The sequence below is a fragment of the Pteropus medius genome, unplaced genomic scaffold, assembly GCF_902729225.1.
Source record: "Pteropus medius unplaced genomic scaffold, Ma_sr-lr_union100, whole genome shotgun sequence".
Classification (NCBI taxonomy): domain Eukaryota; kingdom Metazoa; phylum Chordata; class Mammalia; order Chiroptera; family Pteropodidae; genus Pteropus; species Pteropus medius.
In genome coordinates this window covers 3,700,648-3,726,189 of record NW_024350319.1, presented here as the reverse complement: position 1 = coordinate 3,726,189, position 25,542 = coordinate 3,700,648, and the positions used below count along the sequence as shown (strand labels likewise).

Sequence of the window (25,542 nt, the reverse complement as noted above, 5' to 3'; positions counted from 1 at the left end):
ATGTGAAGAAAGGGAGCATGAAATAGTATGCAACTGAAGAGAAGCAATGAACAGCTTGATATTGCTGGAGTACAAATGAAAGGGTAAAGCAGTAGATGATGACACTGAAAAGTAGGCAAGGGTCAGTGTGTAGAGTATCTTACAGCTATGTCAAAGTGCTTGGACTTTATCCAGTTAAATGCAGGGGTCTAAGGATAGAAGGGACATGGTCTGATTTTCCTTGAAGAGGAATGACTTTAACACTATGGTTCGGGAATGGGTGAAGACACAGATTAGGGACAAGTCAGCTGCGAATCTTCCAGGAGCATATGTCTACATAGAGCATTAAAATACCATTCAGCTTGCACTGAAATAGAGAAAATAATATTTACCAGAAGTTCTGTATGTGGATGGAAGTAATTCATAAGAATGCAGACTCTGGAATCAGATTGCTTTGGTTTGAATTTCACCTCCACTAAGCACATTTCTTTGGGGTAAGGAGGATCTGGGGTGCTACAGGAGGGAAGGAGAAGGATGGAAAATTAAGCTTCACGGAGAAGATAAACATCTTACAGCAGCAATCCCCAACCTTTTTGGCACGAGGGACCAGTGCTCCTATGAGAATCTAATGCCTGATGATCTGAGGTGGACTGAGGTGGTGATGCTAGTGCTGGGGAGTGGATGCAAAGACAGATGAAGCTTTGCTCACTGCCTGCGGCTCACCTTCTGCTGTGTGGCCCGGTTCCTAACAGGCAATGGACCAGTGCTGGTACATGGCCTGGGGGTTGGGGATGCCTGTCTTAAAGCATCTCGAATTTAATTGGGACCACTCAATATACCCATTTCCACCCAACCATTCCTCCTCTAGTCATAAAGAATAATATGAAACTCAATTCAGTTGCTCAAGAAAAAAATTAAAAATCATATTTGGTTCTCCTATGTACCAAGCTGCAAAAATGGCCCCAATTCTTTATCCTTTTCTGCAGGCATGACCTTTGCCATATGACACTGTAGTTCTTACTAATGACTAAAAAGCCAAAGGATATTTTCACACCTATTAAAATATGTTTTGCTAATAGAGAGTTGTGTAAGTGGCAGTGTATCAGTTCTGAGCCTATGCCTTAAGTGGCCTTTCATATTTTTGCTTGTTCTCTTTCATTTCTGCCATTATCAAGAGAAAATGTCCAGGTTACCCTACTCAACAGCAGACATGTTATGCTATTTGTTCTAAAAATACAAATTATGGCAATTTTTATTTTTATAACATAAAGTCAAATTATTCGACTCATCACAGCACAGACTAAAGTCCAGTTATGGGAGCAAATCCAACCAATATCAGCAGATCTACCTAGCCAACCACCCCAGACTCGTTGTATGGCACTGAGGTTTGGTATTTAATTTTTATGCTATAGATAATTTACATATCCCATGACCCCATTTTCTAATATCCCAGACATATCAATTATATCACACAAATCCTGTACTTCTACCTCCCAAACAGACCTCAAATTCATCTACTTTTTTTCCCATTCGTATTGCTCTACTCTAGTTTAAAAACCATTATTACCTCACCTGAACTACTGCTTTCTCCACTTCTACATCAGACACTTATAATCCGTTCTTCAAATATCAGGGAGACTGATTTTCTCCCAAAATATAAATCAGATCGCCTCAGTCATTCCCTGCTTAAAACCCTTTAACATCTTCTCATTGCTCTCAGGGTACAATCCAAACTCCTCGCCATGAGCTCTAGGCCCTGCATGGTCTGCCTAATACTAGGATGAAAAAAATAGCTTGTATTATACTCTCGAAAATGTTTTCTTCAAAGAAATGTGAAACCAATTCCTATTTAGAAATTTCTGTTTGAAGGAAGATGTTTTATTGTTTTGATTCATAGAATTTTATTTTGGTACATGTACCAAAATGTATTAAAATGCAAGTTTCTTTGGCAGACACAGAAACTGAACATGAAGATCTGATTTTACCAAATAATGAAAAATTAAGGTGGAAGATAAGAGGAGAGGATGAGAGGAAAAGTAACAATACATTACAGGTCTGGAGTATCACAGCGAAACAACAAAAGATTACAGTTAGACCTTAAAAAGGATCTTTAGGAGCCAAGAGGTTAAAACGATGCATTGGAAAGGATATATCCCAGCTTTGCTCTGATTTCTTACCAACAGGAAATGGGGGGAAGTGGATTACCCCTGAGGTAGGAGGTATTAGCTGGACGATTATATATGAAATCAAACTTCCTGAGAATGAGCCCTGGTTGGTATTAATATTTTTATCGAGTGCTTTTGGCTAAAAAAAAAAATGCTTTTACCTATTTCCTCTATTTTATACTTGAAGAACTCAAAGTTCTTTGAGGTTGAGTGAACAGTAATTAGTTTTCATCCTGACTTTAATCAAGCATACTAACTTGACAGCTCAAATGATCCATAAGTCTGTAAACCTTCCAGGAATGAATTGCTGTAATTTGTATTTTTAAAACAAATAGCCCTCAAGCAGATGACCTCCAGCATTGAAATAGATTGAAAAATAAAGGCCACTGAAGATGTAATATAAGTGCAAAATCTACTAAAATCGATTCCTGTTTTTAAATGTGGCTGCAGCTCCAGAATATCAAAGGTTTGTTTCTGGGGACTTCTTTAGGAAATACCGTGTCTGTGCTGGGAAACAATTCATGTCTAATAAAACCACGTAAAACATATGAATGAAATAGTGCTATATATTCTCAGAGATAGAAAGGCCTTCTAACATGGACCTCTCAAACTGCCTACTCTGCCTTCTCTCATTATGCAAACTTCACAAGGAATGTCCTCTCCATCTTCTCTGTGTCCACGCGCTGGCAATCTTTCATAATCCCACTCACTCCACTTCTCTATGAAGCCTTCAAACTATACAGCCCCCAGTGATGTCTTTTTTTAATCAAAATCAGAATTCATTCTGCATCACTAAACATCTCTGTCTCTGGTTCCCTGTTCTCTGTCTCTGTCTTGTCTTTGTCTTTGTTCTCTTTCATACACACACACACACACATCTCACAGGCAAGATCTCACGAGCAGGATATTTCTCTCTCTCTCGTTATAATCTAATATTGTTCTGTTTTATTTCAATGTATCTTACCTCAATCACAAAGTTTGATCAGTCTTCTTCTGAAATATCTCTTGAATCTCACCATTCATATTCATTCCCAATACATTCTCCTATATCAGCTACTTTCACTTGTTTGGTCTTTTCCTAATTTATCTTTCCCAAATTTCCCATTCCAACATATTATCCAAAATGTAATCAAAGTGGCCTTAATAAAAAACACATCAGACTGTATCAATCTTCTGAATAAAACATTTAAAGTTATTCCCTCTGTTCTCATGATTTGAGTCATGATTTCTTTATATAGTTTATGAGACGGCAAAATCTGTCCTGATCTAGCTTTATCGCTTACCGTTTCTCAAAATCATGCTTACTTCCAGACTTTTGTAAATTCTACAAGTTGTACCTGAATACCCTTCTTGCCCATTGACTGGCTAACTTTTACATAGTCTTCCTATCTTAGCTTAGATACTTCCTCAAAAATCCTTCTGAGATCTCCACATGCCAACAAGGATATTCTTTCTATGCAATAACACAGTACCCTTTATTACCATCATTTTATAAAGTTGCAAACAAGACATCGATTTTAGTTAATCAAAGCAGCACACAAATATTTTAAATATTAGGTAGCTAACAGAATTTCTGCAATGGCTAAAGAATGGGGCTTGGAGATTACCAGGCCAGTGATAATGCTCTATGTTTCACTGTAGAATGGATCTAGTGGAGACACAACTGCCTTAGTTGAACAGAGACACCGTAGATTCTTGGCACTGGGTGTCCTACCACTAGAACCTCTGCCCCTGACTCTGATTGGTAGAGCTGAGGTCACATGCCTGCACCCTCACTGAAAGGCAGGCTGGGAAAGTAAGCTCTCATCTTTTATCTTGAGGAGTGCTCAGATTAATTGCTATACAATTTTGTTGAAGATCCCTAGGGTGGGTAGCCATAGCTAGTTATTAATTTTAAAACGGTTAATGAGTTTCTCATTAACTGATATAGTATGTATCTTGTTCGTTTCTGGGGACTCCTTTTGGCAGTACCATGTCTGTGCTAGGAAAGAATTCATGTTTAATAAAAGAGTGTATAAATATGAATGAAATAGTTCTATATATTCTCTGAGTGCAGAATATACACCTATAGACAGGAAAGTGAGGTGGAGAGCAGGCAAGCATTAGTGATAAGAATACAAAACAGGTTTCATCTTCAACAAATTAAAAGGACAAATCCAAGCTATAGTCCTCAGCCTGGTTAGAACTGGGGCACTGAATGGGGTCAATAAGGTGACCAAAGAGGTTACAGGTCCTATAATGTACTTCCATAACCCTTTACACTTCTCCAATCATAGCACTTACAAAACTGTATTGAATAGTTTACTAGTTTTCTGTTACCCTTGCAGAGCTACAAGATGTGTTCAAATAGGGACTGTGCCTATCTCTGTCTGGTCCATAGGCAATGTATAATAGATTTTTTAAAAAATAAATAAATGAATAAATGAATGAGGGTGAAGGTAAGAGCACAAAGGTGGTAGAGGGAGCTGGGCACCAGAGAATGGTGCCAGGTTCCACTGGGGTGACCTGGACCAGCTCAGGCCTGATGCTAGCCACTCTCACACAGCTTCTTTCTTTCTAATCCACTTCTCATTCTCTTTGGGAAGGATCGAGGTCTCTGGAAAACAGCCCAAGAAACTGTTATGGGAACAGCAAGTTCAAATAATGCTCAAGTATCAGGTGGATCTGAGAACTGAAAGCCACTTCTGTTCCCCTTCCTCAGCTAAGGGGGTGGAAAGAGTTCTCAAAGCTATAATTCCTTTTAGGAGGATTTAAAAGGCATATAAAGGTCCCTGGCTGAGGACTTGCTTCCTCATTCTGGATTTGGTGACAGACCTCTCAATCCTCTACCAAAAGAAAATGTCCATCCAGTAAGTAACTCCGGAAGATTTCTTTTAAATGCCTTAATAGATTGATGGTAAGTGGGCTATTTCAAGAGCTCCTGAAGAGAATCGATGGCCTGTTTAGGGAAGGGCTCGGGTCTTGATGAGAGATTTTCTTCCTATATACAGAGTTTAGGTCTAAATTACAGTGGGATCTGTGTGTCTTAGGATGGCCCTTAGAAGCAGCTGGGAGCATGAGGATTTCAGTAAGGCAGACCTGGCTTCCACTTCTTGCCCAGCCACTTCCTAGCTCTGTGATTTGGGGCAAAATACTTAATGTCTTAAAGTCTAGGGTTTTCTATATATAAAATAAGTATAATGATAGTACTTACCTCATTGTATTGTTGTGGGATTTAAGAGAGCTAATAGCATGCAAAGTTCTTTTTAATGGTATATGGCACATAGCAAGTGCTTAATAAAAGATAACCATCATAATTAGAGAATCTAGTCAGAGCTTCCACTATAAGAGGTTATAAAATGGAACCAAAGTGAAGAGGCAGGAAATAAGTGAAAACAGAAAACTTGAATCTTTTCATCTGACTATTTTTAAAAAGTACTGTAGCTCTTGGAGACTGGTAAAGAAACAAAATGACAGGAAGAGATGATGGTATAATATGGGTGAATAACAAAGGATGAGGTATTGACCCAAAATGCTATTATCTCTAGACTCATAGAAGGAAGAGAGATGAGACTCCCTGTGAGGCAAGAAAATCAAGATACGGTAACTTGAGAGTAACGACAAGGCAGCGTAATTCTATGAGAAGGACTCTGCCAGGAAGGGAAGTGATAGCAGCAGGAGTCATTGATTGATCTTTGGAAATGTGGAAAAACTGAAGAGGGCAGGATTAAGTCCACTGTGACATTAAAAGGGAGGTGATTTTTTCTGACATCAAAGAAGAACTTACCCAGACCCCTCTTGAGTAATTTTCTATTCCCCCAAGCACCATGTGCTTCTTGAGCGAGACTGGACTGGTGGGGTTCATTGGCATTAAGCCAGAGCACCTTTTCTCCTGGAGCCCTGCTTCTGCCTCTGCCTCCGTGGACTTCTTTGAGTAGCGTCATGGGCTTCTTACTCATTATTCCACCGTTTCAGAGTCGAGCATCCTGCTAGTGGTTACAAGAAACTGTTCGAAACTGTGGAGGAACTCTCCTCACCACTCACAGCTCATGTTACAGGTGGGTCTCACGGATCTTGAAGCCATCTTCTCTATTTCCTTGCCAGCTCTCTTCTCTGTTTTTTTATTTGTGGGCACCTCTCAATACTTGCTCCTGCTGTGGGCTACAGACAGGAATCTGGAGGTTGGGAATTTTTATATCCATAACTCATTTCTTCTCATTTACCTTTTCTTTATTTCTCTAATGTAAAAAAAACAAACAAAAAAAAATGCTACCTAACTTGAATTTCTTGAAAACTGGACTACACTTTTGTCAGTGCCTAGCTCAATGTCTGACACAAAGTAAATTTCCTATAAATATCTCTTCCACCAATGTCTGAATAAATGAGGGCTCCAGTGACAAGCATCTGAGAATATTACATTGAAGGGTGGTAGGTTTTATGACCATTATATTGGAAGAGTCTTGGTTCTGGAATCAGGTAGGCATAGGTGCTAATTGCAGTTCTCTTATTTTACTAGCTGTGAATCCTACAAGTTATTTAAACTTTCTGAGCTTCAATTCTCTCACCTACCAAAAACAAATTTTACTGCAGAGGGATATTGTAAATGTTAGATGAAATAATGTAAATAGAAATTTTTACCCAGTATCTGACACAAAGTAATCAATAGGTGGTAGTTAGTAATACTGTTATCATTATCCAAAAACATCACATGACTCATACAGCATCCTTGCCTGGATATGAGGTTATGGGATGGGCCAAAGTCTGGGTAAGTCTCTTTCTTCCCAGTTTCCCTTTTAAAAAATAGAAGGGATGAGCCAAATGCTCTTACCCAGATTCTGACGCTAACAATTAGGTTCTAGCAATCAAATTAATATCGCACCTTTTAGTTAAGCCATATCTTCTTAAAGTTTTTGTCCAAAACACAAACCCTTATCAAGTGGTTTGCTAAAACTGAGCTGTAGAAAATAATCTATTTGTTAAAAAAAAAAAACATAGGCAAAGATTAAACAAACATCGCGTCTCTCTTCTCAAAGGATAAAAGGGCACAAAGGAACTGATTAAACTGAAAGGCATAAGGCCTTTCTTGTGTGCCTCTCATTTTGCAATTGAGGAGACAGAGGCTAAGAGATGACATGAGGCAAATCCTGAACCAGAATCCAGGTCCCTAATACCCAGCCCTGTGCACTTTCTGCTACAACAGGTTGGCCTTTACCTGGACAGTAGCCCACACCCTCAAAAGAATATAGCTCCTTATTTTAAAAGACAATGTTCTTGTTGTTTCTTTTAAATAATTTATTTTATAGACATCTTTTTAGTGTCTTGATCCTTGCTCTTTATCCATCTCTTCTACCCTCACTCCATAAATATGTCAAGGAATTTGAAATTTTTCTTAATAGTGAAATTTTAGAAAAAAAGCAAATGTATTGGTATCCAGAGAAATCTATTAGATAGAGAACTCAATTCCCCTCAAAATGCTTTTTTTGGTCTCTCAATCCACATATCCAAACTCTAAGGTATTGCCACATTTCCCCCAACTTGGTCTCCTAGTGAAAGAAGGGTTGATCAGCAGGCACTTGCTAAGTGCTGCCTAGTATAAGAGCTGGGAATAAAAATCACTGCTATCTTTATAAAGAAGAGGCTGCCCAATCAGGCTGCTAATATAATCACTACACTGTACCAGGAACAGCCCAGCCAGGGGCAGGGGAAAGAAGCAATGTTCTGTGTCTCATATTCATCACAGGCAGGATTCCTCTCTGGCTCACCGGCAGTCTCCTTCGATGTGGGCCAGGACTCTTCGAAGTTGGATCTGAGCCATTTTACCACCTATTTGATGGGCAAGCCCTCCTGCACAAGTTTGACTTTAAAGAAGGACATGTCACATACTATAGAAGGTAAAGAAACACTAGGCCGTTTCCCCCTACTATGAGTGGGGCCTTTTTCAGCTCCTCTTCCCCTGTGCTTTTCAATCTCCTGAACCTAAGAGGGGACTTATATACTCACTTCTCTGAGTATCCACTCAGGCCAGTGCATCTGCATGGACACCTGGGATATGGGATAAAGAATAAGCTAAGAACTAGGGCTTTGGGTTCCAATATACCTGGCTTCAAATCCTATATCCATCGGACACCACTGGCATAAGTGGGTAATCTTCGGCAAGATGTTAGTATTTAATTCTTGATTCTTGTCATCTCTAAAATGAGAAATATTAGAATCTACTTCAGGGTTCATTACAAGGATTAAATAACAACACAGTACCTAGCACATGGGAGGCATTCAGTAATAATAGTTATTGCTATTATTGTTAAACCATTGGCTCTCTTAATTCCTTCCTTTTTTTTTATAATCAGAAAGGCCACAGGGAAGGACCATATATGTCATAATGATACAAGAAAGAGAAATTTCCTAAAAATAGGAGATTGTTGCTGAAGAAAACACAAGAAGGACATAAGGGAGATTGAAAGGAATCTAATTCAGCATGCCATGTTTTATATTTCCTGCTAAGTGCAGGTTGATAGGTTATAAGCTACCAGAAATCAGAGGTCCAGTGTAAACTATCATGAGGCTGAGTGGTGTGATATGGAAAATGCATGTTTTATAGCTCAGCAAATTAAGTGATATACTAATCATTAAATTTTCCTGAGCCTTGGTTTCCTCAGCTGTCACTGTGAGATTTATAAGACATAAATTTAAGCTTATGGCACATTGTGTCTTTCTCCCTCGGTCACCCCAAGAAAGAGACCTGACAATACTCTTCATTCTTCATGTTGTGGATTTATGATTCTGACTCGATAGAGACACACAGAATGACCATTCTAAGCTCCACGTGGACTGATTGCCCCTGTCCATGACCCTTTCCTATGTCTCGATGTAACTTCAGGTTCATCCGCACTGATGCTTACGTACGGGCAATGACTGAGAAAAGGATCGTCATCACAGAATTTGGCACCTATGCTTTCCCAGATCCCTGCAAGAATATATTTTCCAGGTTACTGAAACTCAACTGCATGTATTAAAAACATTTTATGTTAGCCTTTTTTCTTTCATGGCTTGGAAGTTACTAGACTGAAAAATCCATTTACTTCTACAGGTTTTTTTCTTACTTTCGAGGAGTAGAGATTACTGACAATGCCCTTGTTAATGTCTACCCAGTGGGGGAAGATTACTATGCCTGCACAGAGACCAACTTCATTACAAAAATTAATCCCGAGACCCTGGAGACAATTAAGCAGGTAGGACATGGTGTCCAGGTGACATTGCTCAAAAATTTAGAACTGCAACGTCATGGATAGACCTAGAGATTATTATGCTGAGTGAAATAGATCAGACAGAGAAGGATAAATACCATACGATTTCACTTATATGCAGAATCTAAGGAACAAAAAGAACAAACTAATCAAAAACAGACAAATACAGTGGACAATTTGGTGACGGACAGAGAGGAAGAGGTGTTGGGGGGCTGAGAAAATGGAGTGAAGGGTTAAAGAAGTACAAATTAGTAGTTGATATATGGTTACAGGGATGGGGAGCACGGCATAGGGAATGTAGTTAGCATTAATATGTTGGTTAGGTGGAGGGCCGGGGAGGGAGGGAGCAATTGGGGGATTGTTTTATGAACTGTATAAATTTCTAACCAATGTATTGTATATTTGAAACTAATTAAAATATATAAATTTTAAAAAAAAATTTATAACTGCAACTTAGAATTAAATCAACTGTGCGATTTGGTGGAAAGAACATGAGAGCCATATTTTCAAATTCTTGCTGCGTCATCATCTACTAATTACGTGACATTGGGTAGACTTTGTTTATTCATCTATGAAATTTTAAACACATTATATGAATTGGAGGAAAGCCTTATAAGATGCCTAACATTTATTCATTTGTGACACAAATATTTATTGAAATAAAATAGCATAGAAAAAATATCAGCAATATTAAAAAGTGACAAATTTTGCTAATTTAGGCAATATCAATGCAGCATTCAATAAAATAGATCCACCTTTTCAATCAATACTTATTAAGATCTAACCATTTGAAGTCATTGTTCTTGTCTTCAGAAAGCTTAACATCTAGATGGAGAAATCAAACAATTACACAATTTGACTATGACAGGACACATAATATGATGAGTTCTTTAAGAGAAGGAAAACCTATGAAAGCACAGAGAAGAAAGAGATTACTCTTGTCAGTAGTTGGGGGATGTAAAGTGGGATAAGTCAAGGAAGGTTAAAAAGACTTGCATTTGAGTTAAAAGTTAAAGGAGAGGCACAACTTCAATGAATTTGGAGAAAGGACATTCAGATAGAGGGAGTAACATGATCAAAGGTATAGAGATGGGGAAATAGAGGATATGCTCATGGAAACTAAATAATAACTTATTTGGCTAGGTTTGCAGTATTTTTAAATGGAGGTGCTAGTGGCAGAATCATTCATTGTGTGGGGACTGTCTCAGATATTGCAGAGGTTTGGCAGCCCTGGCCCCACTCGCTAAATATCCTTAATCATGCCCTCAATCACTGTGGAAACACAAATGTTCCCCAACAGTTCTAGCTCTCCTCTGAGGGGCCAACATCATTTTCAGTTGAGAACTAGGGATCTAGAACATGCAACGTCAAGGAGGATAGTTGAAAACAGGGCAGGGTGAAACTAAAAGTTTGAATAATAGAAAAAAATTTGGAATAAGTTGTTTAGCTAATGGGAAGCTACTGAAAGTTTTTGCTTAGAGAAATGGTATAAGCAGAGCTGCACTTTAGGATATTTAACTGCCATGTGTAAACTGTATGGGTGGGTAAAAGAGATAAGGGATAGCTAGGGGACCAGTTTGGTAGAATTCAAGATCAGAACTAGAAATTTAGTGTAGTGGGAATAGAAAGTAAAAATAGTTCCAACACTGGGTCTCAATGACATGAGCCGATTTATAACTCTCAACAGACTATTTACTAAGGTTTAACATATTCTCAACCATTCTTTCTTGTTTTTGATGTATGTTTGTAACCACATATGAGTATATGTATAGATAATTTAGAGAAGAACTAAAAATGACTGATATAGTGAATCTGTATTCTAACTGCCATGGTAATGTAATTGGAAATATAAAGTTCATGGTATGGCTCCAGAATAGACTTTATCAGGAGTCAGGTTTCATTGAGAACAGCAATGTAACATGACTTCAAATAAAAATATAGTTTTAAAAGTTGAGGGTTTTTTTTTGTTTGCTATTACTGAAATAGCCTTCTACTCAGTGCCTCTGTTTCCAGTCTGATTCTCTTAAATATAACTTCCTTAATCCAAGTAGAAGCACTTTTTCTAAAATGCAAGTATGAATGTGTTACTCCATTTAGGGCACCCACAGTTTCCAAGATAAAGTCCAAACAAGGGCTTTTGTGGCTGGCCCATTCTTCATTCCCCTCCTCCATGCAGGCCCTTCATGGCAGCCATGTTGAACAACTAGTAGTCCCCAAACAGCATGTGCTGTTTCACAACTCTGGGCCTGTACATTAGCGTTCCCGCTCCCTGGAACACACTGTCGTCCTTCTCCATTTGACTAACTTTTACTCATTTTTCAAGCCATAGTTGAAGTAATCACCTTGGGAAGACCTGCCTAATTTCCTAGTCTGGGTTAGATGGTTTTTCTCTACAGATGTCATTTTACACTTATAGCACTGTCTGTATACCAGCTTACCGGTCTACCACAGCACCATCAATTAGAACTTTATACAATGATGGCAGTGTTCTATAGTTGCATTGTCCACATGCTATTGATCACTTGAAATGTGGCTAATGTGACTGAGGAATTGAATTTGAAGTTTTATCTAATTATAATTAATTTACATTTAAATTGCTACATGTGGTCACAATATTGGACAGCACAAGTCTACACTGAAGTTCTTGAAAGCATGGACCATCTCTGTTTCTCTAGACCCAAGCACAGAGCCCAACATACAATAGAAGCTGAATAAGTACTTAATGAATGACTGAATGGATACCTTGGCTATTATTGAAATAGGATGCTAAAAATTCCCTATACTTTAAAACATATTCACCTAATCAAAGAGTAAATATTTTGTTTAAACAAATATATACTCCATCAATTACTCATTCAATAAATCTTTACTGAGCAGGTCCCAGGTAGAAATTCAAGAGCCAATTTTGCCAGTATCTGGCTCTGTGTCCTTGAACAAGCCACTTGAACTCTCGGGACCCCAATTTCTCCTCTGTAAATAAGAGGTTTGTGTTAGATTTGTGGTTCTGAATATCTTATGTGACTACAAATTTAATTAAAACACTAAATCCTCTCTCCAAAAACATTTACATTTAATTCCAGGAGGTTTTATGGTTCCCCTGAAATCTATTTAGATTAAGACATTCTATACTAGATGAATGTTGGGGTTCCTTTCAGTTCCAGCTTCATACTTTATGGAAGACACTGGGCTTGGTATTTAGGTCGTACAATACAAAATTGCTATTTTTGTAAAATGAAAATTATTAAATATTAGCGATTTTGTACAATTCATCTAATACAACAAATGGGAATATTAGGAAGTCCCAGCATTCAACTTCATCATTGCTTGAGGAAAAACTGCAATGTGCAAAAGTAAAATAACTAACCAAAGCAGTATATAGTATATATTTGTTAAAGAGCATAGTCAAGGAGAACTCAGATTTCAGAGGCATGTGGGGTCAGTAAGGGGGTCAGAGGAGAGCTCTGCATTGAATATGGGAATTCAGGCAGACTTCAAAGAGGGTATGACTCAGAGAGATGGAAAGAAAGAGAAAGTGCATTTAGGGTAAGGGTGCAAGCAGTAATGGTGAGGTCAAAACAAGGGACCAAAGGTGTAATATAACCTTTCTCTCAACATGATTAACATTCGCTCTTCTTCCATAGGTTGATCTTTGTAACTATGTCTCAGTTAATGGAGCCACAGCTCACCCCCACATTGAAAGTGATGGAACTGTTTACAACATTGGTAATTGCTTTGGGAAAAATTTTTCATTTGCCTACAATATTATAAAGATTCCTCCACTACAAGCAGGTCAGTTTACCCATTTGACTTTTCTTAAAATATCTATATTGTGAGAAAGTTACTAGAAACATTAGACACCAAATCAAAATATCAAGATAGCACTATATGCACAGTTAAATTAGTCTCAGATTTCAGAACAATTGTCCTCACCCATACACTACCATGAGATCAATGCCCATGGACATAATAGCAGTATATGACAACTTGACAATATAGAAAGCAAGTGTCCAAGTTCTATTCTACAATGTTTCGAATATGTAGTATCTATGTCACATAAGATTTAGATTCAAATTTAGCAAACGTTTATTGAGCGAGCACTTATTCATGTGCCAGGCAAAATTAAATTTTTAAACAATACATATGCATATGCATAATAGCATACACTCATATATTGCGGTGTACTATTTTGTGTATGTTTAATTTGTAAGACTACGAACAAATCTATTAACTCATATTCATATTATAAAGAATATTAAAACAGAAGAGAGTACTCTTTAGAATTCTCCACTTACCTGCCATTGTCGGAAATTTGATAACCATCTTGATGACAGAATTATTTAAATATATGTGGATTTTTGTTTAGTACTCTGCTTAGTATAGTTATTGAAGTGTAGTCCCACCAGCAGTATCACCTGGGAATCTGTTAGAAATATGAAGCTTGAGCTCCACCTAAGGCCGACTGAGGGAGTAATTCTTGGAGTGGGCTAACAATCAGTATTTTGAGAAGCTCTTTATGTGATTCTGATGCACACTAAGGTTTCGAAGACCACTAACTTAGTAGTAAATAAACTTTAACTGTGCATAAGAATTACTGTGCAGGGCTAATGACACAAACCCATGTATACTGTACTCTATAAGCCATTTAAGAGATTGTAAAAAGCATTTTTGCAGACTAAGGTTTTGCCTTACTCTCCTGACTTTAACCCACCTCCAGTTAGCAGATGTGACTCCACTGTACTCTGCCTGCCACAATCCTACATGAGTGCACTTTTCCAAATCTGCTGCTATTTGGATTTTCCTGGGTGATTGCAGCTTCACATGAAATTTGCTAAGAAATGTCAATGACTAGGAAATAAAAATAAGCTCAGAAAAAAATCACGATCTGAAAATGTATTTCTTTGCTTGCATAAGCTGTTCTAAGTGCTTTGTATTAAAAAAAAAAAAAAGGCTCTTCCAAAGCCCTTTAAAATCACTTTATTTCAGATAAGGAAGATCCAATAAGCAAGTCAGAGATCGTTGTACAATTCCCCTGCAGTGACCGATTCAAGCCATCTTACGTCCATAGGTAATTTTGAAGTCCTGCTATAAATCTTCAGGAAAACTCAATTTTAATGATTTACTTTGCCTACCTTTGATACCAATTTTCATCACATTTTCTTACAGAAACTTAAATTTAAACATAATTAATTTCATGTAGGCACTGTTGATTCATATAACTGAGCATACTTCGTGTATACACATATCTTTGTGGTTTGAGAATCAGCTCTTTTCATTCACAAGGCCATTTGTGTTTTTAAACAGTTTTGGTTTGACTCCCAACTACATTGTTTTTGTGGAGACACCAGTCAAAATTAACTTGTTCAAGTTTCTTTCTTCATGGAGTCTTTGGGGAGCCAACTACATGGATTGTTTTGAGTCCAATGAAACCATGGGGGTAAGTCTTACATTTATTTTGTCAGGTTTGTGATCCTGAAGAAGATGTGTTTCCTAATGCACACTTTTTTTCTTTTTAAAAGCATCAAAATATTTTTCTCATTTTTAAGGTTTGGCTTCATGTTGCTGACAAAAAAAGAAGAAAGTATCTCAATAATAAATACAGGACCTCTCCTTTTAACCTTTTCCATCACATCAATACCTTTGAAGACAATGAGTTTCTGATTGTGGATCTCTGTTGCTGGAAAGGGTAAGAAAAGACAATGGATAAATGTTACATCTTCAGTTGCTTCTGAAAATTAGGGGCCTTTTTCAGAGGTGCTGCTCTCAGTATTTAACCTGAATTACATTTTTAAAAGCAAGAAGTATGTGTAAGTCTTAAGATACCATCGAGAAATCTGTAGAGTTTAGGTAGTCAGAAAACACTCACCAACTGAACATCAAAACCATAGTTAATGATTATAAACTGATCAGGTCTATTAACCAGACCTGAAAAGATAAGTGACGTGATAAGTGAACTTAAACTCAAACTTAAACCCAACTTCACATGAACTTGACAAACATTGACAAACCTCTTGGTTTGGGAGAAAGGCATATTTTCTTCAAAATAGCCAAGTTACTAAAGACAGTAGCTGCTAAAGACACAGACAGAATGGTAACGGAGAAGCAGAACAGAAAGCATGAAAGGTTGCTGTTATTTAAACATATCCAGGAAGCAGGCTTCTTTTTTTTTCATCCAGGTAGACAGGAGGAAATGGCTCTAATATACCAGGATCCTTAGCAGTTTCTAGGTTGGGGAATAAAGAACAAGCAGGCACTTGTGCTTTTAAATGGCTTGAATCATCGCTCTAAAATAATTTGTAATTGTGTGTGCTCATATTTGACTTTTATTTTTGCAGATTTGAATTTGTTTATAATTACTTATATTTAGCCAATTTACGTGAGAACTGGGAAGAAGTGAAAAAAAATGCCAGAAAGGCTCCCCAGCCTGAAGTTAGGAGATATGTGCTTCCTCTGAATATTGACAAGGTAACCACTCTGTATATAGATTTCAGATAAAACCAGAATGTTTCATCTCTCCCAGGATTTGTTCACCTGCTTTCTATTTGTACATAGAGACTTGAAATTTCAGAGCTGGGGGAACTTTAAAAATAAACAAATTCAACTCCCTCAGTTTACAGAAAACTGAAACTCAGATGAGTGATGCGACTTAGCAAAAGTCAACTGCAGCAGAGCCAGAATGAAAACCAGGATTTATGATTCTAAATCTGTTATTCTTTCATCTATAAAATCTTTAAAAAATATACTTTCTCAGTGAATACTGCACACCACTGGTTCCTAGGATCCTTTGTCAATAATATAAGTAATTTAATTTAAATAATTTGAAATACTAGAGAGATGAAGCATCAAACAGTACCCTGGTAGGGAAATCAGCCCATTATTTTGGTTTTTCTACAAATCTTCTGAAAATATTACTAGATGATAAAAATCATTAATAGCATTAAATAGTAATCTCTCCTTACTTCTGCATTTTCTTCCCTGTAATCAGGGACTATCTTTTTAGAATATCAGAATAACATCAAGAATTTTTAGTGTGCTAGAATGACAATCAAAATTTAAAAAATATTCATAATTTTTACAATTGATACATGAATATATACTCTTATCTATGTATATATGAAATATATACACAAAAGCAGTTGAGGCAGCTACGAGGATAAAACATTATACCCAAGGCTTAGATCAGCTAGTGGGGAATAAACCCAATTTAGAATCATACACTACTGCTCTTAAGCAAGTTTAAAAGCTCTATGAAGAATGAGAAAGGGAGAAGGAGGTTGATGTAGGGCATTACAATTTGGTTAAAGAGCTTCTCCAAAGGCAGGAAGGGGTTAAAAAATCAAAACATAATGTGGAAATGTAAAGTAGTTGCTATGTTCATTCAGAGCATAGGGGAGATGGGCATTGGGCAGAGGGACTGGAAAGATAGGTTGGAGTGATATTGCATGGGGCTTTATAGACTTTGGGCATTATATAAATGATAAGGAAGCATTGTAGTATTTTAAGTGTGTGGGAGATATGATCAAATTTATATTTTAGAAAGGTCACTCTAACGGTATTATGGAGGACAATTTGGAAATTGAAGAATCTAAAAGTTAAAAGCTCTATTAGAGGACTACTGCAATAGGGCAATAAAAGAGGATAAATGTCTGAATTAAGAAAATAGGAACTAAGAGATAAAGAAAGATATGATACTGAGAAATATTTAAGAGATAAAATCACCAGAAGTTGGTCTAATCATTTTTGAGGGGTAAATGAGAGAAGAAGGAGATCAGAACAACTTCCAGATTTCTGCCTTGAGCGGTTGAGTGGATGATAGTACCATTAGCTGATCTGGTTTACAGGAAAAAGAGTAAGATTTATTTTATACATGTTGAGTTTGAGGTATCCACTGGTCATCCCAGCATAAATGTTCACTAGTCAGCTGGTATATTTGGGTCTGGCACTCAGAAGAGAAATCAAGGAGAGAGATCAGTCTCAGTACCTTTAGCACTCTGAATTTACCCTTATATGTCTCTCCAATATTGTTCTCTCCACATTCCAAAAAATAAGAAAAAGGAAGGATTTTTCTAAATGTGTAGTCATCATTGCATGAAGAAAAACCACCCAATTATAGAAAGGGGAACTTCAGTGATAATGAAAAATGTCTAATGTCACCGCACTACACTCTGTCTTCTCTTTCTTCCAATAGTTATTAGGTAACCACCATAACACAGCATCGTACCAGTTGTTTCAGGGGGTATACCAATAGGATACACATCTTGTTAAAAGGAAGAAAAAAAGGCACCAAAGAGGCCTAGTTATAGCTAAGAAGGTGATGATACATAGGAGAGGACAAGCGAAGATTTCATGGGTCCCCACTGCTATAGACAAGTTAAAAAGGATGAAGACTCAGAACAAAACACCGGATTTGGTGATTTCTAGGGGAGTAGTGTGAAAGAGGCAAAAATCAGGTTTCAAGGTACTAAAGATGAGTAATTGATGAGAATGGGGACCAGTTACTATATGCTACACTTTTTAAAGTTTAGCCATGACAGGAAAATAAGGTCATAAATTAGGGGAAGGAGAGATAATAAATAGATTGAGAGAAGGGCTAAGGAGAAGAAAGAGTATAAAACGACTGAAGATTCTGGTTTACTGATTAAGATAATGGTGATATCTTTAAAATATCTCAGTATTATTTTTGAATGAGCAGTACATTTAAATCAAAATCAAAATGATATAAAGGTGTACACTGGGAAGTTTCACTCCAACCTCTGTCTGCACCCATTCCCCTTCACTTCTATGTGTAACTTTAATTGTCATTTCTTTTCCTTTGTTTATGTAAATATAAGAAAATACAAATATATATAATTATTATTTCCCATTCTCTTACACAAAAAATAACCTTCTCTATTCACCGTTTTGTTTCCTATTTTGTTTTTCACTTAATATATTCTGATCTCACTTTTTTCAACTGCATGGTATTCTTTTTGTGAACATCTCTCACTACTGAGCAGGAGTTGTTTTCTGTCTTTGCCTATTATAGATAATGTCACAAGGATTAACTCTGTATGTATGTTATTTCACATATGTACAAATATATGAATAGGATAGTTTCTCAGAACTGACATTGCTAAGTTAAAGGATAAGTGCATTTGTTAAAGAAAAAAAGTGGGAAGTACAGTCAAAAGGAAGAGCCTTTTGTTGAGGAAAGCAAAGATAATGCTACAGATTTCTTACATTAAAAACCTAATTTAATAATAGAAAAAATAAGATAAAACAGAGTAAAATAATTAAACTTATAATCACACAGTAACATTTGCATATAATAAGTATGCATATATAAATAAGCATATGTACACACACACACCACTCTCTTCTTCCCATCACCACAAAGTGACTTCAAGCCCCATTTTACAAAATCTCACAAAATCCACAACTTCATTTTCTCCTCCCCTTTCACCCCTTCCTTATCCTCAAAATCTTTCACTATTTCCTCTTAATTCATAAAGCATTACCAGAAAAATTTCCTCTATCCAAATATTCTTTCTTTTACAAAAATCTGACTCTCTCCCCAAAACACTGGTCTCTTCAGCAGCAATTTTCAGAGAAGACAGTTTCTCCTCCTATAACCCTTGTACGACTGAGCCTGGAGTTTGGGTAGGTGTCCTCTTTGTTCTATTTCACTGCTCTCAGATCATTGCTCTTTCCATTCACCTTTAAAATCTCCCAATTTTAATTATATTTTAGCTCATCAAGTAGCCAGTAGCATCTACACATATACATATATACACCCTCATTGTTGCTCTCTACTAACCACCGCTCCCTCTCCTGAGTCAATGTCACACTTCCCAGATCTATACCTGACTCCTGTGATTTAAAGATACATGTCACAGGTGATTCTTCTAACAAGCTGGCCTCTCAGTTCCTTTACCTCTTCCACTGATACTATTTTCCATTCTATCTCAGCCACTCATTCCCCATTGTCATGCCCTTGACCTTACCATTACCTATGACTTCTATGTGCTTCATCAATACTCTGAGTTTCATGAATGACACTGACTACTACCTCTTTCAAGATCACTTGCTCTACTGAAATTCTCACTAGAAACCTCCAACCTCCTACCTTCCTACTATCCCTTATTCCCTTAAGGACTTACCTTCCCTCCTTACTCAATTTAAATTCCATAGTCAATAATTATAACTATCCCCTTGTATAGATTCTCATTCCCTTGCCTCTTCCTTATTTTATCAACTTGTTTGTCAAAACTGCAGCCCTAGTTAAATTAAACTCTCCATCGGCTCCATGCTTGTACCTCTGAGGGTGAAATTGTGTTGAAAACACAGAACCATGTTAATTGGCCCATTTTTAAATACATCACCACAAATCTTACTGTTACATTTTCCAACTTCATTTACTCTCCCACTTTCCTGGTTAAATATTTCACACCCTCCTCTCTTCAAACTTCTAACACCTCCCACCTCCACACTCATAGTCAACTGATGGCTCTGCTTCCTATTTCACTGAAACAAATAAAAAAAATTAGAAAAGAACGTAGACTTCTGCCACCATGTCTACCCACCCACCAGCATCTGTACTTATATCAAATTATCCATCGTCTTATCCAGAACTAGTCCTTCTCATCTTCCCTCACCCACTCAAGGACATCACTCTAGCAGTTCTCCCCTTCTCTCCTATATCATCACTCTTCTCCCCTTTTCATTGACTCACTCATATAACTGCTCTCTTACAAAATCCTTCTCTTGACTCCTCTTGCCCTCAACAACTAGTCCCTCATTTCTCTTCCCGTAGACCTCTTAGTGTTGGTAAGTGGGGCACCAGAACTCAGCCCTTCGTTTTATTCTTCTATTTGTACATTCACTCCCTTTGTAACGACTCATGCTTCAAAGAAGGCTACATTTACATTTTCGACTTCCCTTTCAACTAAAGGTTCACATATATTACTGCCAACTCTATGTCTCCATTTGTATGTCCAATAGATATCTCAAGTTTATTAAGACAAAACCTAAATTTCTCCTCTTCCTCCACCAAAAAATTCACCTGCAGTAGTCCCCAGTTTTGTTGTGACAATTCCAGCCTTTGACATCATCCTTGACTCCTCTCTTAATTTCATGACTCTTCCCCATTCATATCCTGTCTATCAGGAAATCCTCTTGGCTCTTCCTTTCACTTCTCACTGACTCCAATGCTATTAGCCTAGCCTGAATCATTGTTTTCTTTTGACTGGACTACTACAATACAAACTGGTTTCCCTGATTCCACTTTTGCATCCCCCTCCTCCCAAAGTAAGTCTCGACAGACAGCTAGAGTGATTCTTTAAAAATAAATCGCATGTCATTTCTCTGCTCAAAACCCTCCAATAGCTTCTCATTTTTCACCCACAGAAAAAAGTCCTCACAATGACCTCTAAGGCTCTACACAATCTGGCCCAGTTATCCTTCTAACCTTCTCTCCTGCTCCTCTCCCCATATTTAGTGAATTTCAGCTACAGCAGTCTCTTTCATGCTCTTCAAGCATATTTGGCACAATCCTGCCTCAGGCCTTTGCACTGTTTATTCTCTCTGCTTAAATGTTCTTCCCCAAATATCTGAATTGCTAACTTCCTTATCTCCTACAGGTTTTGTCTCACTTTTAATGAAGTCTACTCTGACCACCTGTTAAAAATTACAACTCAACTACCCTTCACAGTTCTGATCCCCCTTATCTTGCTCTATTTTTTCTCCCCACTTTCATAACGTACTGTATACTTTACCTGTTCATTATACTTATTATTTATGTCCCCAAAGTATAATGTAAGCTTCATGAGGACAGGAACTTTATTCTCTGAAATATCCCAAATGCCTAGAATAGAATCTACCATAAAATATGTACTCAAATATTTAATACAGGTATTACTAAATGAATATGTTCACGACATCCATTCCTCTCATAAATAATCTAAAAAATCACGTGAGGGCAGAGGATGACAAGAGATCTTAGAAAACATGTGGTATAGTAGTTTTTCTATTTTTTTTCTTTTTGGTAGTATAACCATATAATATTTTTCAAACAAAATCAAAATACATCCTAACTATAAGGGAGATAAATGCTATAAATGGATCCCTAGGGGATTGAAGTCTTGGTTGTTCTACAGGAAAATACTTTTTTCCCAGAGGCCCTTTCTCAGATGCCTCTTTTTTTTGAGGACAGTCTCATTTTAAAGAAGATTGAGGGCCTAAGAGGTTATGTGACTTTCCCAGTGATACACAGTTGGTGTATACACAGGCACAGACGGTTTCCCAGCCATGTTCCTGGCCTCCCTCCTCTAGAGTTTTCTGAACTACTCCTCCTTCCATGTTAACTTAAGAAATAAAGAACTCAGGAGATAAAACTCAGGAAGACTGCCCATATGGCTGCTCGATTTCACTTTTCTGGTCACAGAAGTTTCTGTTATCCTCTTTCTTAGGCTGACACAGGAAAGAATTTAGTCTCACTGCCCAACACAACTGCCACTGCAATTCTGTGCAGTGATGAGACCATCTGGCTGGAACCTGAGGTTCTCTTTTCGGGGCCTCGCCAAGGTGAGATGATTTAGGGAAAAACCTCACATGAGAGGAAACAAAATGTTCCATTCAAAAAGGTTAACTGGGTTTTCATAAGCATGTGCTCTATTTTGCAGCATTTGAGTTTCCTCAAATCAATTATCAGAAGTATGGTGGGAAACCTTATACATACGCATATGGACTTGGCTTGAATCACTTTGTTCCAGACAGGGTAATTAATCCATCTTACTGATATTAGAACAGTACTTTAAGTCACATGCTAGTCAAGTAAAGCATATTGACTAATTAATTGACTTTTCTTTCTTAACAAACAGCTCTGTAAGCTGAATGTCAAAACTAAAGAAACTTGGGTATGGCAAGAGCCTTATTCATACCCATCAGAACCCATCTTTGTTTCTCATCCTGATGCCTTGGAAGAAGATGATGGTAATGAAAGTAATGGATGTAGCTGAACATTCTCTTTTTACTGGAGTTCATATCATTAGTTCACTAGGAAGGGAGTCACAATAAATATTCCCTAATGTCGAAAATTGATCCTTAAGACTACTGAGTGGGACAGCACTAAAGAATGTAAACTTATTCAAAAAGAAGTTTCATCTTGTGGTCAGGTCTTGTTGAGTACCACTGGAAAAAAATGCTAAAGTTCCATCTGGAGTCATGATGGAACATCATGAGGAAAGAGCAGCATGAATTCTAGATATTTGCCTTTCCTGACCTAGATATGTTTCTGAAAAACAAGAGAGTTCTAAGGAGAGAAATTGACTGAGTATCTAACAGATCAAAGAGAACGAGAATGTGGCTTTATGACTCTAGTTTTAGTCTTTAGTTTTTTATTTTAGTAAGCTGGGGCTAGAACAGGACCAGAGCCACAGGATATAAAACAATGCATCGATCTTAGTTAACTATTTAGCTGTAATAGGAAAGTAGATTACACTCTCTGGGATTAAAATATAAAAAACCACAGAGGAATGAATGAAATAAAAAATTATAGAGCCATTTCATGCTAAATTATTGTACACATACACTCCATCCAGTGAAAATAAAAAAGGCTTGTTCTTATTTTGTTTGAAGGAAGTAAGCTTCTAGCTAGGTTTTGAAAATTATAGGAATTATATACCTTGCTATTGTCAAAGTGTTTTAGTATACATTTTTCATTTGTCACAACACTTTTTTTTCTTTTGCAGTAGGTAGAGCAGATGCTAAATCTTATATTATAGATAAGAGTATGAATCAATTTATTCAATAAGAATTTAATTAATACCTTCTATTTTCTAATCACTGCAGTAGGCTACTGGGATATGACAGTGGACAAGACAGATATGGCACTTCCTTCCTAAAGGTTATAGTCTAGGGGACATTAAGAATTTAAAAGACAACTTATGGGTGGTCACACAATAAGGTGGTGGAAGAGTCAAAAGAAGATATCAAGTCATAAGATTTTTTTTTAATTGTCAACATAATACTTCCTATATTATTTCAGTGACATTTAATCTATGGCCCTGGGCAATTTTTTAAATTCAGCATTGCCTTATTTACTTCTGATTAACAGGTGTAGTTCTGAGTGTGGTGGTGAGCCCTGGGGCAGGACAAAAGCCCGCTTATCTCCTGATTCTGAATGCCAAGGACTTGAGTGAAGTTGCCAGGGCCGAAGTGGAGGTTAACATCCCTGTCACCTTTCATGGACTCTTCAAAAAATCCTAGCAAGATATGTTTTTAGTGACAAGACCAAGAAAAACATAGTCAGGTCTGCAATCAAATTCTGTTCAGTTTTAGCCTGCTGTATGATATGGTTTTCACTTGCAGATGTACACTATTTTGCAATATTTTATGAAAAGCACAGAGTTGAGCAATTAATTGCTGTTTTTAAAAAAGTATCTGTTTAGAAAAGCAGACTCTCTGGGAGACAGACCATAACTAAAGAACTCTGTATAGTTAGCAATCAATTAGAAAATGAATGTGAATTTATTAAACTTTTTATTCCTGTCATAAAAGTGTATTTTAGGTACCTATCTGTTCCAATAATTTTTTAACATTTAAAAGCCAAAGTTCTCTATACCTGATTGTATGAGGCTTTGCTGCTAAGGCAGTATCATGCAGAATGGCTTAGTTACTAAATGTCAAACCAAACTCTTTTTCAAACTGGAAACTATCATCTAAGAGTAATCGCTATAATTGTATGCACATATATATTACTACTCAAAGATTCTCAAGCTTTATGAACTTTAACATTTTCATTTAATATAAGCAATTACTACTATTCCTGATTTTTAAATGAGGAAACCTATCTCCACTCAACTGAAGGCGCTCAACCAAGTAACATCTTGGAGATTAAGTTATTTTTTTTAACCTTATATAACATCAAAGCAGCTACATATAGTAGTGATTGTAATTTTTTGAAAAGCAGAGGATAAAATACTTAAAAATATAATTTCTACTTAAAATTGGAGTATGAGATAATATTGGGTGTTATACTTTGTTGCCTCTTCTGTTTAATTATATTTAAGCACTGTATAATTACCTGACCAAAGAGAGAGAAATATTAAATTATTAGCATTTAGATATTAATGCAATTTAAGCACTTTTGTTTTTAAAATTATTCTCTTCTATGCTACACGTTGGGAAAACAAGAAGATTGACAAAAAGGTTTATTCTATAAATATATAGAATATATAAATCCTGGTATCTATTTTATGCTCAAAAGTATTACATATCATTGTATTTAAAATGATCAACACTGTGTTTAACTAGGTAAAAAAAAGCTTGAAGGAACAGACTGACCAGGGTACTTGATGCATCCATTTGATTTTTTTATTTAGATAAAATGCAAATTTATTTTTTAAATTATAAATACATAATAAAATACACTTTTCAAAGAAAATCTAAAATTACAGAAAAGTGGAAATTATAAAGTAAAATTGAACAGAACTCATCTAAGTTGAACTACTAGATTTGAGTACTTGCCTTTCTCATCATTTTTTCCCCCTGTGGATTTTTAATGTAATCATTATTTCCTTGTGAGTAATTTCTGGATAGAACTAGAAATCTCAAAAAAAAGAAAAGGAAAACTATCAAAGAATAACATGGAATATGTGACTATAGATAAACACCAGTCCATTGTTTTTTTATCTCTAGACATGAAACATGAACATAATTCCACAAAGAAAACTATTTATCTATTTATTTTTAAAATGCCAAATAAATGACTAAGCAATTACTAAGTGTTCTACTTATTAAAGTCTCCAAATTTAAGAGAACTTCTAAAATTGCCACTTCCTACACTTGCCAATCATTCCCTGCCTTCTTTCCATTAATTTTCCATAAGCAGTCATGCAGTTTGGTGTGCCCATCTCTCCTCCTGTCATAGGATCCCATTCTTAGAACTATTCTCTCTGGAGATCGTTATAGTGTTAAGAAGAGAGAGAGGCAGATCTGACTAAAATAACATTCTACCAATACCATTTCACCAAAATTGGGATTATCTATACAGTCATTGCCAATATTATTATACCAGAAAGGCTTAGGGGATGCTTTTTAAGTCCAAAGATGGAATGTGAACTTTAAAACCTTAAATTAAAATAAGGGAGATTTAAGTCAGGAAAGAGGGAGTAACAGGAATTCAGACTGAAAAAAATAAG

General features: G+C 36.6%; 1 protein-coding gene across 1 annotated transcript; it reads left to right on the top strand.

Annotated features, from left to right (window-relative positions):
* The first annotated feature begins 4,936 nt into the window (after positions 1-4,936).
* On the top strand, positions 4,937-24,621 carry RPE65 (retinoid isomerohydrolase RPE65). The gene is made up of 14 exons (XM_039838559.1): positions 4,937-4,993; positions 6,099-6,181; positions 7,864-8,014; positions 9,001-9,108; positions 9,211-9,352; positions 13,009-13,156; positions 14,351-14,432; positions 14,669-14,801; positions 14,911-15,050; positions 15,700-15,829; positions 21,811-21,925; positions 22,024-22,118; positions 22,222-22,333; positions 23,457-24,621. The coding sequence occupies exons 1-14, from the start codon at positions 4,983-4,985 to the stop codon at positions 23,606-23,608; spliced, it is 1,602 nt and encodes a 533-aa protein (XP_039694493.1). The 5' UTR covers positions 4,937-4,982; the 3' UTR covers positions 23,609-24,621.
* The last annotated feature ends 921 nt before the right edge of the window (positions 24,622-25,542 follow it).

What these genes read in the sequence shown, in the direction of transcription:
- RPE65 (XM_039838559.1), top strand. An exon ending in TGCAAGAATATATTTTCCAG is followed by an intron (nt 9,109 to 9,210) that starts GTTACTGAAACT and finishes TTACTTCTACAG; the next exon opens with GTTTTTTTCTTACTTTCGAG. An exon ending in TTCCTCTGAATATTGACAAG is followed by an intron (nt 15,830 to 21,810) that starts GTAACCACTCTG and finishes CCTCTTTCTTAG; the next exon opens with GCTGACACAGGAAAGAATTT.